Genomic DNA, 15911 nt, shown 5'->3' with positions numbered 1-15911 from the left:
TCTGTTCACTCAAATGACAAAAAACTTACTAACTAACTTACTTACTCCTAGTGGTACGTAGCCATGGACACCACCCTGATACAATGGAGGCAAATGCAGTCAGTGTTGAAAAGAACATTTTAAACACTCAAGAGCAAACTATCTTTCCATTATCAGCACTCTGGATAATCCTTTTGGTGAACATTTTTCATTAGAATTACTTTCCACCAACTAAATAGTGCCCATGAAAACTCCTGACAGTGTGTTTGGAGGATTATGCAGCCTGTTGGGGACGTTGTTTCTGGAAAGAGATGTTTGCTGTCAAATTGTGAAATGTAATGCTTCAATGCTGGAGGCACCACAAAGGAAATTCCACTCACGGCCATTGTATTATTTACCGCCACTGACTGGAGGCTGATATCTCAGAGACACACATGTACAACCCTGTACAAGTAATAATGAAACTATCTGCATGGCTAGATACCATTAGGGGTTAATGACACTATGTTTACACTATGTTTTTTTTGTAATTCAGGTAAACTTTAATGCACATCTACTCTTCAGACATTGTGGTACTTTTAATTACTGTAGCAAACACATAACACTTTTTCTTGAGTGCTGCTTATGATGTGCTGACAGATGCAGAGATATTATTACAAAACCAGCCACGAACTGCTCGTGCCAGATTTATGTTGCGGTGTTAGTGCATTATGAGACTTTCTAAACCTGTTATGATTTAACTCAATTGTCCCTGCTGCGTGTCTGAAGTGTTTCCTCTTATTTCACCTCAAATGTGTCACCAAAGCTAACATACAGAGGAGTTTCGCGCCTCTGTCCTTGCATGTCACTAGTATGCTTTCCGACATGCTAGCTGACCCTCACAACAACAGCACTTGTCTGCGGCACACATTTAATCAAATCAAGTAGCGGTCGAACTCGTTGGCTAGCTGTATAATTTACACTCTGTGAGGGGTTGAGTAACAGCCATGCAGGCTCTCTCCTTCCAATGGCCATATTATTACTGTAAGTGAGTGAGACAGGAGTGTGTGTGGAGTGTGTGTGTGTGTGTGTGTGTGTGTGTGTGTGTGTGTGTGTGTGTGTGTGTGTGTGTGTGTGTGTGTGTGTGTGTGTGTGTGGTCTCTCCCACGGTCCGCCTGAACAAGCACTTTCACCAAGGACGTTCAGTGTCATTGAAAACGGAGTCATTCGCTGAAAAAAAAAAAATCCACACTCAGACAGCAAACACGTTGACCACCGCTAACAAGCACAAACACGAATCGTGCAAACCTGTGTCTCTGTGTGCAGTCTAAGTACCCACCCGCCACACACACACACACACACACACACACACACACACACACACACACACACACACACACACATATATATAATCACAGGTCAGAAGAGATTTGATAATAAGATATCTTCTAATTGTCCCAGAACAAAGAAACTCCCACTGCGACATTAGAAAACCCTGTGACACACACACATGTGACACACACACACACACACACACACACACACACACACTCTGTGCTCTGTTTATCAGGGCCAGGCCCATCGATCATCCTAGCCTGGTTGCCCGGGTAACCCCGTTATTATTCAAAGCACGGAGCACCAGCTTGCAGAGAAAGCTGTGTATGTGTAAGTGTGTGTGTGAGCGTAGGTGTGTGTGTGTGTTAGGTAGTGGAGATTCCCATTGGCTCATAGGCAAAGCAGCCACCGGTCCAGGCATCCTCCTTCCCAACATCCTCCCTGATCTGCATACCTATGAGGGTGGGCATTACAATACACACACACACACACACACACACCTACATACATAGGATGACAGTTCTAAAGGGACGCAGCAATTGGAGCGTGGTTATCTCTTCAATAAAAATCACACTCTCTCCTCATTTCTATCGCACACCACCACACCGCCTCCCACGCTCCCCTCCTCCGCTCCATCCCACCCTTGTGATTTTCATTCAGCATCCTTCCTCCATTTTTCTTCCCTGCTTTGCTGCATTTCATTCAGCCTGCACCCCTTATCTGCTCACTCCCTCTCTTATTTTTCATTCACATTCTGCGGCTCTGAGGCTCATTCATAAACAGCACCACTCCTTACAGCAGCAAAAAGTAGGGAGGGAGGGAGGGGCGAGGGGGAGAGGAGGGGAGGGCAGGATGGAGGGAGGGTTGCCCCTACTGACTTACTGACTGCTGCATGGTGAGGGCTCCCTGAAAACTGAAAGCAGCCAATCCAGAAGCTGAAAAGAGGGGGAGGTTAGGGAAGACAGAGAGCAATATGGAGAGAGGATGGGGGGGGGTAAGAATCCATCTGCCTCAAACTATACTCTCCTCTACCTCCTCTGCTCCTCTGTCTTTCATTCATTCATCCCTACAGTCATTCATTCATTCATCCAGCCCACCCTCCATTCACACCTCATCTGCTGCAGTTTTGAGTCTGCTCCAGATGTTCCAGCACATCGAGGGAAAGACGGACAATGATGCGATGATGTATACAATTTTGAGTGCATGGACGGTATATATGTGTGTGTGTGTGTGTGTGTGTGTGTGTGTGTGTGTGTGTGTGTGTGTGTGTGAGCGTGTGTTTTGTGTGTGCCTTCCGTCCAGTTGAGGCCAGAGGACACTGCAGACTTAACAACCTCTACTGCCTTTGTGGGCTGAGCAGCCCCGTTTCTCTCTGCATTAACTTGTTCCTGACGAACTGTTTCTTCCAAAAACAACACATATCATTGCTGCTCCTTATTACCAAACAACACATCCAAATCCTCCTGTGCCATCAATGCAAGACCATTGGCAGCACTCTGATCAACATTTACACTTATCACAGCCTCTGAGAGCAGGCAATCACTTCAAAATGAGCCCACTGTTTACACATAATATCAACACATATTCCTTGAATGGCACCATAAAATAAGCTGGATGGCGATTGCCAGCACAAACTAGGACAGCGACTGGGGAGGACAGAGCTGATACAAGCCTATCTGATCAGACGTGCTCCGCCTCCGGCCGCCACAGGAAGGAAGGGCTGCAATCAATAAAAGGAAGGGCAAGCGTGAAATGGCCGAGGCCTGTGTCTTGGTTCTATTATTCCCCTGAAAGCTGCCTGTTCCTCACAGCCTCCCTCTTGCTGCTGCTGTTGCTGCTGTTGTTCCCAGTGTGGAGAGGAGGCGCACGCATGCGTGTGCTTGTCTGTGCAGGCAGTGAGAGACATGAGGGAAGGAAGAGACGGGAGGAGAAAACAGAGGGGAGGATAAGCAGAAAAAGATGAGACAAAAGATGAGACGGATGGAGGAGAGTGGCAATGAGGGAGGGGAGGGGAAGAAAGTAACAAGTGGGACATATGGATAAGGGAAAAAGGAGGGAAAGGTTACATGGAAAGATGGAGAAATTTTAGAAATGAGGGCTGAACTTCCCACAAGCAACAGCATATCTGATATCAGCTGGATCTTCTGACAGCTGCTAAGACATAACTCCTGACTCCAAATCTCTCTCACTCCCACCCCCCACACTCTGTGATGCCAGTGACTTTCCATCCCATCAGCATTTTGTGTGTGTGTGTGTGTGTGTGTGTGTCTTCCAACACTGGAAAAAAGTGATGTGAGGACTGTCACCTAAGATCTCCCTGTTAACGCTGAAATGAAATCCTCCTGCTCAGCCTCTGTGTTCCTCCAATATGACAACTTGTGCATGCAGGTTTGCAAACAAACAGCGCAACTTTATGTGCATGGGCTCTTCCCAGTGCACACAGTGATCAGGACACACAAGCACAGAAACATGAAACTGTCTGACCTGCAGAACGTTGCAGCATTAAGTTGGAGGATTTTGCTCAGCAGCACAGTTAAATCTACAGCAATAATTCAGTGGATTACATATTAAACACACTGACTACTCGATTAAAATGACCACAGAACGTAACAAAGATCACACAGCAGCACTAGCTGATAGCTAACCTATAAATGTGGGCTGCCAATTTCTGAATGAGCCTTAGCTCAACATAATAGCCCCCAACAGTTAGTTGGACTCTCCTGAGAAAAGTGCAGCTCCCACAGCTCCCTGCACTGTTGTAAACACCTCTGCTCCAGCTATATATAGGCGGACTGGCTGCCAGCACACAGGTGGACGTCCTCGATACCAAATACTGACAAGAAGGCAAAGGGGAGGGCAGGGGAGGAATGAGTGAGGCGACGTCCGACAAGGAACAAGAGAGGTGAGGCAGCGAGGAGGAAAAGGAGGAGGTGATGGAGGCGGAGAGAAGGGGACGGGTGTGAGGAATGAACGAGCAGGAGGCAGAGAGAGTGACAGACTTTACATTGTTGCTAGCATGCAGTAATGTTCTTTAAAAAAGGTTTAATGTCATTGTAGTCAAGGCACAGGGCTATACATAGTTTCACAACAGCTGAGTGAACAGTCACACTCGCAGTCTTTCGCTATCCTTTGCTAATAAACACCACTTACATGACCCTCAGGAGCTGAAGGAACCCAGAAAGTGACAGGACAATGACGTAAGGAGGGGAGCTAAAAAAGAGGGAGCAATGCGGGACATTTAGGGAGGGTGAAACATACCCTCTAAGTCTATTACATGAACAATACAGATTACACTCCAATAAGTGGTTTGTATTAAAAGTTAGCAATTAAAAACGATAACAATCTTAAACAACTGTCCACTTACAAGCTTTTTCCAGATCTCAGAACCACATCTCACAGTCTTTATCAGCAAGGTTTGCTCATAGGCCATCTACTGAAGAAGATGGTGAGATGCAGGTAAAGGTTCATCAAACCTCAACAAAGACCATTGCTTGTTAGAGGTAACAGTTTGAAAACACACAGACTGCACAGGGCATTTCACATCTGTGTGTCTGCATGTGTTGTTCTGAGAAAAGCTTCAGTAACTCTAGATATTCCCCTGAGGAACCAGTCACATGTTCCTACGCACTTAAAACACACCTACTGTACGTACACCATAGCCTTGTAGAGATTTGGCGTCATGCCCTCCATACCGGGTGCACTGATGTTAACATGTCAAGTACATGAAAGGCAGATAGATACTCCCAGGATACAGCCTCACACACGTCTCAAGCACCACTCACTGCTGGATAACAAAGCCATTACATCATCACCCCTTGCCTCAGGGGAACAAGGCATGAGCGCTGACCACTGGGAGACGTGGGGTCATTACATCACCGGCCGCAGCCCGGAGAAAGACATAAAAGAAGGAGCAGAGACTGTGCGGCAGGCGGGAACTGGACCGTGCGCGAGCCGATCACTGCTAATGCTCAGTAATGTTTCTAACACACATACAGGTCAGGTGGAGGGTCAGGGACTGTTTGACGCAATGCTGTGACACACACCACCCCAGGCCTTCAGCTTCTCATGCGGCTGACCCAGTCAGCAATGAGCATCGTAATGTCACATTATGAGGCCGTGTAAGTCACACACAGCGCTTTAGAAATTATATTACATTATTATCAAGCTTGAAGTTTCTGTTCCATTTAAAAACTGGAACATGCCAGCAGTATTGTTTCAACACTGTCGGCATATTCAGAAACACCACACACAGAACAGCACCAACCTAATGTCTCTGTTGTTGAAGTGGGTGTCTGGGTGGGCGGTGCGGCTGCTAAACCTGGATATGCTGTTATGAATGATTTTGCCACCTAGACCAGAGGATCAATACTGTATCTGCTTTCCAGGATCAATCCAGGAGGAGGGGCGTGTCATCCAATGATCACAGGGTTGGCAGTTTGATCCCCTGCTCCTCCTGTTCACACATCGAAGTGTCCCTGGGCAAGACAATGAAGTTGCTCCCAATGGGCAGGCAAGCAACTTGCACAGAAGCTCATTCGCCATCGGTATGTGTGAGTGTGAATGGCTGAATGAGAGGTCGAATGTAAAGCATTTTATCAGTTAAAGGTGGAGTCACCGATTCTGCAGAAAGACCAAATACACCTCTGCCTTCAGTGCTCCTTCAGGAGGTCTGCCCCCAAATTCACGGCGCAAATTCCCAAAGCAACAACATTAACAACCGGGCAAGCTGAACAAAACAGAAACACGGTCGATTTCAGAGCATCTGCTGCCGGAGGGTACGTTAGCTTCAATAAGTAACGTCACACAGGTGAGGACGTGTATTTCAGCAGGAGACAATGTGAGTTCTGCCACTGGCAAGCTACAGCAATATCTTCAATACTGTCACTGTGAAGCTCTGCTCCTCATGGGTGAGAATGTAAGAAGGAGAGTAGGCAGCAGAAACAGACGCAGGAGTCAGAGTCCAGTTGGTTCGCCTGTTGCTGATTGGCTGGAATAGTGCTGTTTGTTCCACATACAGAGCCAGGAGTGTGTGTGAACAACGGATCAGGTGGCAGACCGTGCTGGAGACATTCACTGAATTTGATAAAATGCTTATTGGATTGCGATCACTGACTGCACTTTTAAGATAGAAAAGCGCTATAAGTCCATTCACCATCCATATATCACTGTCCACATTTGCCACTTTAAGAGAAAGAAGGCAGGAAATAACTGTTGTGTTTACGAAAACACATCTTCAGGCATTTCTTAAAATTAAACGCTGGAGATATTTTTGTTATTGTCAACAAATGCCATGAAAAGCAAAGCCATCAACGTGTTAATCCATCTCTCTAGAGTTTCTAGTTTTGCTAACCTGTCTCTGGTGATCAGCCTCGAGCCACTGGTCCCATGCTGAGCACGTAAATCCTTAAAAGCTGGTCACTAACACATACTTTCATTCTTAGCTTAAAAAAAAAGGGAAAACGGTCTCAGCTGGGCACTGTTTTTAGTAACCATGACTCAAACAGCAGTAAATAGTGTATCTGCTTGGGACTATTTTCTGCTCTGGCTTTGATGCACTGATGCGTATTTACAGCAGCAGGACAGCGTATGTGGGACTGGCTCAAAATAAACTACAATGCCCAAGTTGATCATAATAAAGAAACATGCGCTCAATTGTGTGTTTTTGGAAAACGATGGAGGTCTGTGGCACATGAATAATCATGTTTTAGATGGACAAATAATGCTTTAAATGTTGGATTTGGACTCAGAATTGGTTGACAATAAAAATGTAGAATACCACAAAGAAGATTTCCTGCATATACTGAAGAACATCATCAGATTTATCTTTTAAAGCAGAACTATTATGATCCTGCTGCCACTATAAAGTTGGTACGTGATCAAAAAGAATTCATACACAGCAGCATCGCCCATCTCTATTGATCAAACCCCTAAACCAGAGCAGATCATGCTAATGTTTGATGACGCATTCTCACATTATGCAGTTCCAGTTCAGATTATCGTAAAACCGTTGATGTGCAGAAACGGGATGTGTGTGGTTGTAGTCTAGACCTGAGGACTGATACTGCTGAGTAGGAGTTCATGACAAAGAAAGAATAATAAAGAAAGGCAGAAGTGGGTTACCAAGAAGGTGGGGAGTGTGATGGGGGAGCCAGTCTCTCCAGATGTTAGAAAAGTGGGTGGAAAGAGGTGGGGTGGGGGGTAAACAAGTGAACAGAAGCAGAAAAGTAACTGCACAGATGAACAGAGGACAGAGACTTAAACAAAACACATGAACAAAACGACAAGGGAGGAAGAAGCAAAAATTGTCATCAGCATGCAGCAAAGCATTCCAGTTTGCATCCCTCCCTCATTTGTATCTTCGTCTCTGTGCTGCACAGACCACCGTCTGAGACAGCTGAGTGGCCCAAACCTGATTAGTTATTTACCTCCCTTGCATCTCTCTCTCCTTCATCCATCCATCCATCATACGCACAAACAGCACCGTGGCGCCTAAAGTCTTTCTTTGACGTCTCCCCTCCTCTCCTCCAAGTTATGCCCTGGCCCCCCTATGGTGACAGTAATTTATCCTGTCATTTTATACGAACCAATGATCTCTCTGGTTTGACAGACCTGACAAGTGAGGGTAGCTGGGAGATGCGTACAACAGAGGCAGGCATTTGTCCAAGCGTGGTGATACTGAAGTGCTTTAAGAGCTCTTCATGTCTGTACAACACGTGAGGGTTCACACATAGGCTTCTCTATATAGCTGCTTATCTGTGCATGTGTGTGAAGAAGACATCAACACGTGCTCGTGACAGAAACGTGCGATTCCACAATCTGGCGAGAGGTATATATATTATATATAGATATAGAGAGAGCGAGAGAGAGAGAGAGAGAGTGTGTGTGTGTGTGTGTGTGTGTGTGTGTGTGTGTGTGTGTGTGTGTGTGTGTGTGTGTGTGAGTGAGTGAGTGAGAGAGATGCCCTCCAAGATGAGCGCTCTCAAGCGATATAATGGCTTTCCTTTGGGTTTAAATCAGCGTGCAGAAAGTGGTCTGCTCTGGTGTTGCCTGCTGCAGTGCAATGCAGGAGAGAGGCAAGAGAAGATATTTTATATGTCAGACTCCAGAGCCCACTCACGCCTCTGCTGTAGGTGTGCCGATGACGCACACTGAAAAAGTGAGGCTGCATACTCTCTGTGTCTGTCTGTCTTTTCTCTCATGTAGAAATGCATTTCCAAATACAGGGTTGCTTTTTTTTTTTTTTCAAACCAGCAGGGAGCCAGACCATCATTCGAATGAAAAAAGAAGATCTCCAGATGCAATAAAGTTGCCTGTTTAAGGGCACAGTGGCTTTGCAGGAATTAGACAGCAGCAAAACACAGAGGTTTTGAATGGAGCAAAGGATACCCAACTTCTGACGACTTCTTCAGTTCCCCTCTCCTTTACCCACACACACACACATGCACACACACAGAGAAGCCCCTGTCAGTCCCCGACACAAATTTAACAAAGCCCCCTGATACACACAAACACACACACAAACACCACTGAGCATGCATAAACAAGGCTTGCATCAGAAAAAACACAGACCACCATAGCCCTCTATGCTTGTTTGGGGGTATAACAGTCTAACAACAAAACACTTTCAAGCTGGCATTTCAGTATAGTGGTATCTGTCTATAACTCATCCGAATTATAAAGAAGGAAAATCATTATTAAAACAACAAAATCAGCCTTTCTCAAGGATGCTTCTTATTCTCTATCCTAAAGAAGCAACTACATCACAGCGTTCAGCTTCACCTCCGGGAAAAAAAAAATGCTTTTTTGGATTAAAGCTGCAGAGATGAAGCAATGAAATAACAGTAAGAACCACTGTAACACACAAGTCCAGAGCTGCACACTGTCTGTCGGCATTAGTTGGCAAATTAGTTTAATATGCAAACTAAGAACAGATACATTTTCACTCTGGTGTTAAACAAATATTAAACCAAGAGGGACACACTGAAGAATCTGTGCTGATAGTGACACTGCCTCCACCAGTTTTGGCTCTGAGGCCACTTGCTTCATATTTTGCACAGCTCCAGTTTGCATACAGACCTGTTTTATGTTCAGCAGCCAAAACACAGTGTTCATGCTTCAAATGATTTTGGAGGAGGTTTTACAGAGCTGCAGGGCCATTTAAGAAACAGGTACTGCAGGCAAAGCTGCATGCAAGAGAAGTGGCTCTAATTTTAAGGGAACAGGGACATCTTGTGGACAATTGTAGAAATTTCACTGTAAAAGTTCAATGACCAAAAACAGCCAAGAACCGAGAGGGGCCTTAATGCCAGTATTATTGAACATTTTCAGACAACAGCCAGCTCCACTTTCACAGTGAGTTTAGCAGCCTGTTATGAGGCAGATTTCTGCACATCCAGGTGTCAAACCGATTTATATGCTGAAAAAGCACTAAGGGGCACGGTGGCGCAGCAGGTAGTGCGCGTGCCTCACAGCAAGAAGGTTGCCGGTTCGATCCCCGGGTCAGGCGGGGCCTCTCTGTGTGAAGTTTGCATGTTCTTCCCGTGCATGCGTGGGTTCTCTCCGGGCACTCCGGCTTCCTCCCACAGACCAAAAACATGCTCATTAGGTTAATTGATGACTCTAAAAATTGTCCGTGAGTGTGAGTGTGAATGGTTGTTTGTCTCTGTATGTGGCCCTGCAATCGGCTGGCGACCGGTTCAGGGTGTACCCCGCCTCTCGCCCATTGTAGCTGGGATAGGCTCCAGCCCCCCGCAACCCCGAAAGGGATAGGCGGTATAGATAATGGATGGATGGAAAAGCACTAAGGGCAATTCTATTCAAATGCCTGCCTGGAAGCATTTTACAGCTTAAATGATGTTTAAATGATGCTAATCCCAGCATTGACAACCATGATGATGCTATCTGACACTCAGAATGACAATGGCGACAATGTATTGAGAGTTATTTTTCACTTATGCGTCAATGTGTAGTGAGAAAATGAAGAGAAGAGGCTTCCAATCAAAACACAGATCAGAATAACATAATACTACTAACCAAGTATCAGAATAGAGTCTTCTTTCTTGATGTGTTCTTCCAGAAGGTGCTGGAATTTGGAGAAGCAGCCCAACCAGTCATAACTCTGTTCTGTCTTGTATCTTTCATCCCAGTAGTCAATGTATTTGTACCTGGAGTTGTCATCTGGCAGGTGGTTCATATTTTCTGTGACACGTAAATGTGACAAACAAAAAAAAAAAATCACAATATCCGTTTCAGCATAAAACATGTTTAAACGCATTCACTGTGGCTGTCATTTTACTTGATTTGCTTTGATTTGATTGTACTGTGCATTCATATTATGCTCTAATTCTGCTGCAAAAATCGACATCAAATCCAACCATTTCAGACATTCACAGCTCGTTAAGTACGGCAATGGAAAAACATTCATAATACAAACTCATCAGAGAGAAGCTAATCTTCACCAGGAAGGTTTTATGTATAAAAAACAAAATATACTCCAATGGGGTGAGAGCCATTTCCATTCATTGACCCAACCAATGTGAAATTCAAGATGGTTTGTATTTTCTATTTCAACTCAAATGACTGATGTTTTCTGATGCCCCTTCAGAGTCTTGACTCTTTTTCCTACTACTGCTTTATTTCTGACTGGCTTTTCAAAGCAGGTTGTTGAAGTGACTGAGGATCACTTGTTTTTTTTTTTAAGTGCTGCCAGCGTTAAGGAGTTCTTCTCTCAAATTAACAAGTTGTGAAAAAACATACTTAACCCTGCTCTGCATGCAATGTGGAATACAACTATCTGTGCTGTTTATCAAGGATTTTGACTGGATGCGTTTCCAAATTTAAAATCCATAGGATTTTGGGGGGTACCATACCTCACTACCAGTAAGGGCTAAGTATGATCAGTCAATCACTGATCTGGTGAATCTGATTTTAAATAAAAAATTTGAAGTCTGAAGTGCATGATATTTCTCTGGATTTTCTTCATCGCTTTGCATCGCTGCATTCATTGCTGCCACCCACGGTCAAAAGCGGTATTGCGAGCTAACTCCAACTCCAACTCCAACTCCAACTCCAACTCCAACTCTACTTGACTTTAGTTAAGTAGTACCCAATCATATTTTTTGGTCACATCTATCCGGTGGTTTTGTATCATTTTAAATAATGGACTGGTTAAAAACAACTGGCTCACCGTTAACTTACCAGCTAGCTTAAATGACTGTCACATGTCCCAAACAAGCGGTGACACTAATGCTAACATGATTTGAACACCAGTTTAGCCATAAGCTAAACGTTCATCACAGAATAACCACAAGCTGATTTTTAAGTCTTGTGTAGTGCTTCTGAAGGTCCCTCGTCGGACGTGGATACATTCAATATTCCTGCCCATACTGTGAGCACGGCGCATGCGGGAATGCGTGTGGCTGGAGCCCAGCTGTTGCAGCCAGTTTAATTAGGGCCACGGGGCAATCACACTGAGGCCATTTGCCACTGCAACTAAAGGGCAATAGGGCTCAGGGCGGAAATAGGGCTCGGGATGGTGTGCTATTATTTTTCTCTACATGAAAATTTCCCATTCAAAGTAAATGGGACGAGGCCAAAAAAGTGAAAAAATTTCCAAAGGAAAATTTTCAAAGGACTACTGCTCCAGCATACGTTCCCTAGAGATGCCATTCCAACTTTAAAACGTAGACACAAGTCTTGTGTATTGGTGTGTTATTCCACACACATATCGCTGTTCAATAACCATGATCAATATTGGAGAAATTTTGAGATTATAATGGGTGTGTATTGCACGGAATGTTCGTGTCAGAGTGGGTGATGTCATCAGTCAGACTGGGAGAGAGCCAAAAAAACTCCAGATTTTTTCTCTTTCCACACTCCTCCCGGCCACAATTTACACTCTACACACGTGATTTTTTCCAAGTTTGTAGACAAATTTGTTCTGTCTCTCACAATGTGCTCAAAAAAATCAGAGAGACTTACAGAATTTGAATTATCAGCCTCTTAGTGCGGCCATGTCTGTCTCTGCTCCCCATTGACTCCAATACAAAGATTTTCTGAGAGAAGCAGAACGGACCCCTGTTTTAAACTCGCAAGTGTCTGCAAAATATTGACTTTAGAAACACCGAAATCACACCAAATTGATTGATAATTGGCAGACTTTCTGGGGAAGACCTGGTCTGATTAGGAGAGACGGCATCCATCCCACCTTGGAGGGAGCAGTTCTCATCTCTTGAAATCTTACAGATTTTATTTATGAACCTAGCCCCTGACAACTCAGAGTTGAGACCAGGAGGCAGAGCTGCAGTCCCGACTATGCTGTTTAAAGAAGTATTACCTCTAATTGACTCTTTAGTATTAGACATGATCAATCTGTCTTTATCAACAGGCTACGTACCACAGTCCTTTAAAGTAGCTGTGATAAAACCGCTACTTAAAAAGCCTACTCTTGATCCAGGGGTTTTAGCCAACTATAGACCGATATCCAACCTTCCCTTTCTCTCAAAAACTCTTGAGAAAGCAGTTGCCAATCAGCTGTGCGACTTTCTAAACAATAATAGTTTATTTGAGGATTTCCAGGCAGGATTTAGAGTGCATTATAGCACAGAGACAGCACTGGTTAAAGTTACAAATGACCTTCTAATTGCATCTGATAAAGGATTTGTCTCTGTACTAGTCTTATTAGATCTTAGTGCTGCATTTGACACCATTAACCATGGCATCCTATTGCAGACACTGGAACACTTCATTGGCATTAAGGGAACTGCGCTAAGCTGGTTTAAATCCTACTTGTCAGATCGCTCTCAGTTTGTACGCGTTAATGACGACTCCTCTGTGCTCACTAAAGTCAGCTATGGAGTTCCGCAGGGTTCTGTGCTTGGACCAATTCTATTCACCTTATATATGCTTCCTTTAGGTAAGATTATCAGGAAGCACTCAATAAATTTTCATTGCTATGCAGATGATACCCAGCTATATTTATCAATGAAGCCGGAAGAAACTACAAGCATGTCTTAATGACATAAAGACCTGGATGACCTGCAATTTTCTGATGCTAAACTCGGACAAAACTGAAGTTATAGTAGTAGGCCCTAAACATCTTAGAAAGTCACTTTCTGATGACATAGCAGTTATGGATGGCATTGCGCTGGCCTCCAGCACCACTGTAAAGAATCTGGGAGTTATCTTTGACCAAGACATGTCCTTTCACTCCCATGTAAAACAAATTTCAAGGACAGCCTTTTTTCACCTACGTAATATCGCAAAAATCAGGCATATTTTGTCTCAAAATGATGCAGAAAAACTAGTCCATGCATTCGTAACTTCCAGACTGGATTATTGCAATTCCTTACTATCAGGCTGCCCAAATTCATTGCTGAATATTCTCCAGTTGCTCCAGAACGCTGCAACACGTGTTCTGACAAAAACCAGGAAGAGACATCATATTTCTCCAATATTAGCCACTCTGCACTGGCTCCCTGTAAAGTTTAGAATAGAATTTAAAATTCTCCTTCTTACTTACAAAGCCATAAATGGCCAGGCACTTTCTTATCTTAAAGAGCTCATAGTACCTTATTGCCCCACTCGAACACTGCGTTCCCAGAATGCAGGTCTACTTCTGGTTCCTAAAGTCTCAAAAAGCAGAACAGGAGTCAGAGCATTTAGCTATCAAGCTCCTCTCCTGTGGAACCATCTTCCAGTCTTTGTCCGGGAGGCAGACACTGTCTCTACATTTAAGAGTAGGCTTAAAACTTTCCTTTTTGATAAAGCTTATAGTTAGGGCTGGATGAGGCTGGTCCTGGACCAGCCCCTAGTTATGTTACTATAGGATTAGACTGTCGGGGGACCTCCAAAGATACACCAAGCTCCTCTGTCCTTCTGTCCCTCTCCATCTGCACGCTTTCATGTCCTACCACGGCATGTTACTAACTTAGCTCCTTTCCTGGAGTCTCTGTGCTTGGTCGTCTTGCAGGTTCCACAGTGGCTGAATCTGGATTGTGGATTGCAGCTGCGTCTCCTGCCTTGGCCCTGCCTGACATCCACCGCAACTGCTACAACTGTTATTACATCCACTGTCAATGTTACTGTGACTGCATGTCTGTCACTCTGTCTCTCTTTCTCTTTCTCTCTCTCTCTGTCTCCCTCTCTCTGACTGCATTTCTGTCTGTCTGTCTGTCTGTCTGTCTGTCTGTCTGTCTGTCTGTCTGTCTGTCTGTCTCACTCTCCCTCTCTTGCTCTCCCTCTCTCACCCAACCGGTCGAGGCAGATGGCCGCCAACCCAGAGCCTGGTTTTGCCCGAGGTTTCTGCCTGTTAAAAGGAAGTTTTTCCTCCCTGCTGTCACCAAGTGCTTGCTCATGGGGGAATTGTTGGTTTTCTGTAGATAAAAGAGCTTGGTCTGTACCAGCTCTATATGGAAAGTGTCCTGAGACAACTTCTGTTGTGATTTGGCGCTATACAAATAAAACTGAAATTGAATTGTTCAGGAAGTCCTTACCACAATGACGGTCTGTGTTTTTTTCTGATAGGAGCTACTGTTCTCTCAGTACTAGCCTAAATGTGAGAGCAGTGCAGAGGCAGAAAATCGCTTTTTCTGTCTGAATGCATGTGTGTCTGCTGGGCTGAGAGTGGGCGTGCGTGCGTGTGCACCTGTGTCTAAGTGGGTGACATCATCCGTCAGAGTGGGAGAGAGCCTAAGAAAACTCCAGATTTTTTCTCTTTCCACACTCCTCCCAGCCACAATTTACACTCTACACACATGAATTTTTCCACATTTGTAGACAAATTTGTTCAGTCTCTCACAATGTGCTCAAAAAATCAGAGAGACTTACAGAATTTGAATTAGCATTAGAGTCATGTATTGACTGATGTTGCCCTGTTAACATTAGCCACAATGCTAACAGTGGCTAATGCTAACATGAAGTCCTATGAACAGGGGTGCCATTTCAAAATTTCCCCAGGGGAAACTGTCTAGTTACAATTTTTCACTTTATGTCATACTATAATACACATGATACAAAACAGACTTTGCATTATATGATCGTGTTGAGCTACTCACGAATTGCTCGTTAACTCCAGTGGCTCTGTTGTGGTTAAAAACGCCGGTTCAAAAATGTGAATAAATCCACAAGTTGTAGTTTTACAGCATTAAAGCTACAGTGCCTCTGACAGCATGGGCTTATAATGAACTCCAGTCGCATTCGAGCTTTTATTTTGAAGACGAGAGTTACATTTCCTGTTTGTGTCACATCTGGTTCTTCATGTTGAAGGCGGAGCGACGTGAACACTTTCATGCTCTGCATTTACATGCTGCTTTGACATGTTTTAGTAAGATGCAGTTGCTTTCACAAGTGGTAATACTGTCGCCTCACAGCTAGAAGGTCCCAGGTTCGAATCCCGCTGTGGGCGCTGGTGGCGTGTCCTCCACCATGCTTTCGGTGCCTGCTGCTCGAGGAAAAGGAGTTTACATGTTCTCCTCGTGTTCACCCAGGGTTTCCTCCTTCATAACCCCGACTAAAAAGGTCATCACCTGACTAATGCTGACGTCGGAGAACTGGTCCTCGGGAGCCGGCGTCGGCTGGCAGGTGGCAGCTGGCAGTGGCTACTTCGAGTGGTAATTTAA

General features: G+C 44.6%; 1 protein-coding gene across 1 annotated transcript in view; it reads right to left on the bottom strand.

The window, feature by feature from the left end:
* The window catches only part of ece2a (endothelin converting enzyme 2a), a 70702-nt gene extending 60216 nt beyond the window's left edge, over window positions 1-10486 (bottom strand). The window contains exon 1 of the mRNA XM_070974554.1: window positions 10327-10486. Within this exon, the coding sequence (XP_070830655.1) occupies window positions 10327-10486 (160 nt within the window). The remainder of the gene's footprint in view (window positions 1-10326) is intronic.
* Window positions 10487-15911: the final 5425 nt, after the last annotated feature.

This window comes from Chaetodon trifascialis, chromosome 11 (genome assembly GCF_039877785.1).
Source record: "Chaetodon trifascialis isolate fChaTrf1 chromosome 11, fChaTrf1.hap1, whole genome shotgun sequence".
Taxonomy (NCBI): domain Eukaryota; kingdom Metazoa; phylum Chordata; class Actinopteri; order Chaetodontiformes; family Chaetodontidae; genus Chaetodon; species Chaetodon trifascialis.
This window is presented reverse-complemented; position numbering and strand designations above follow the sequence as displayed.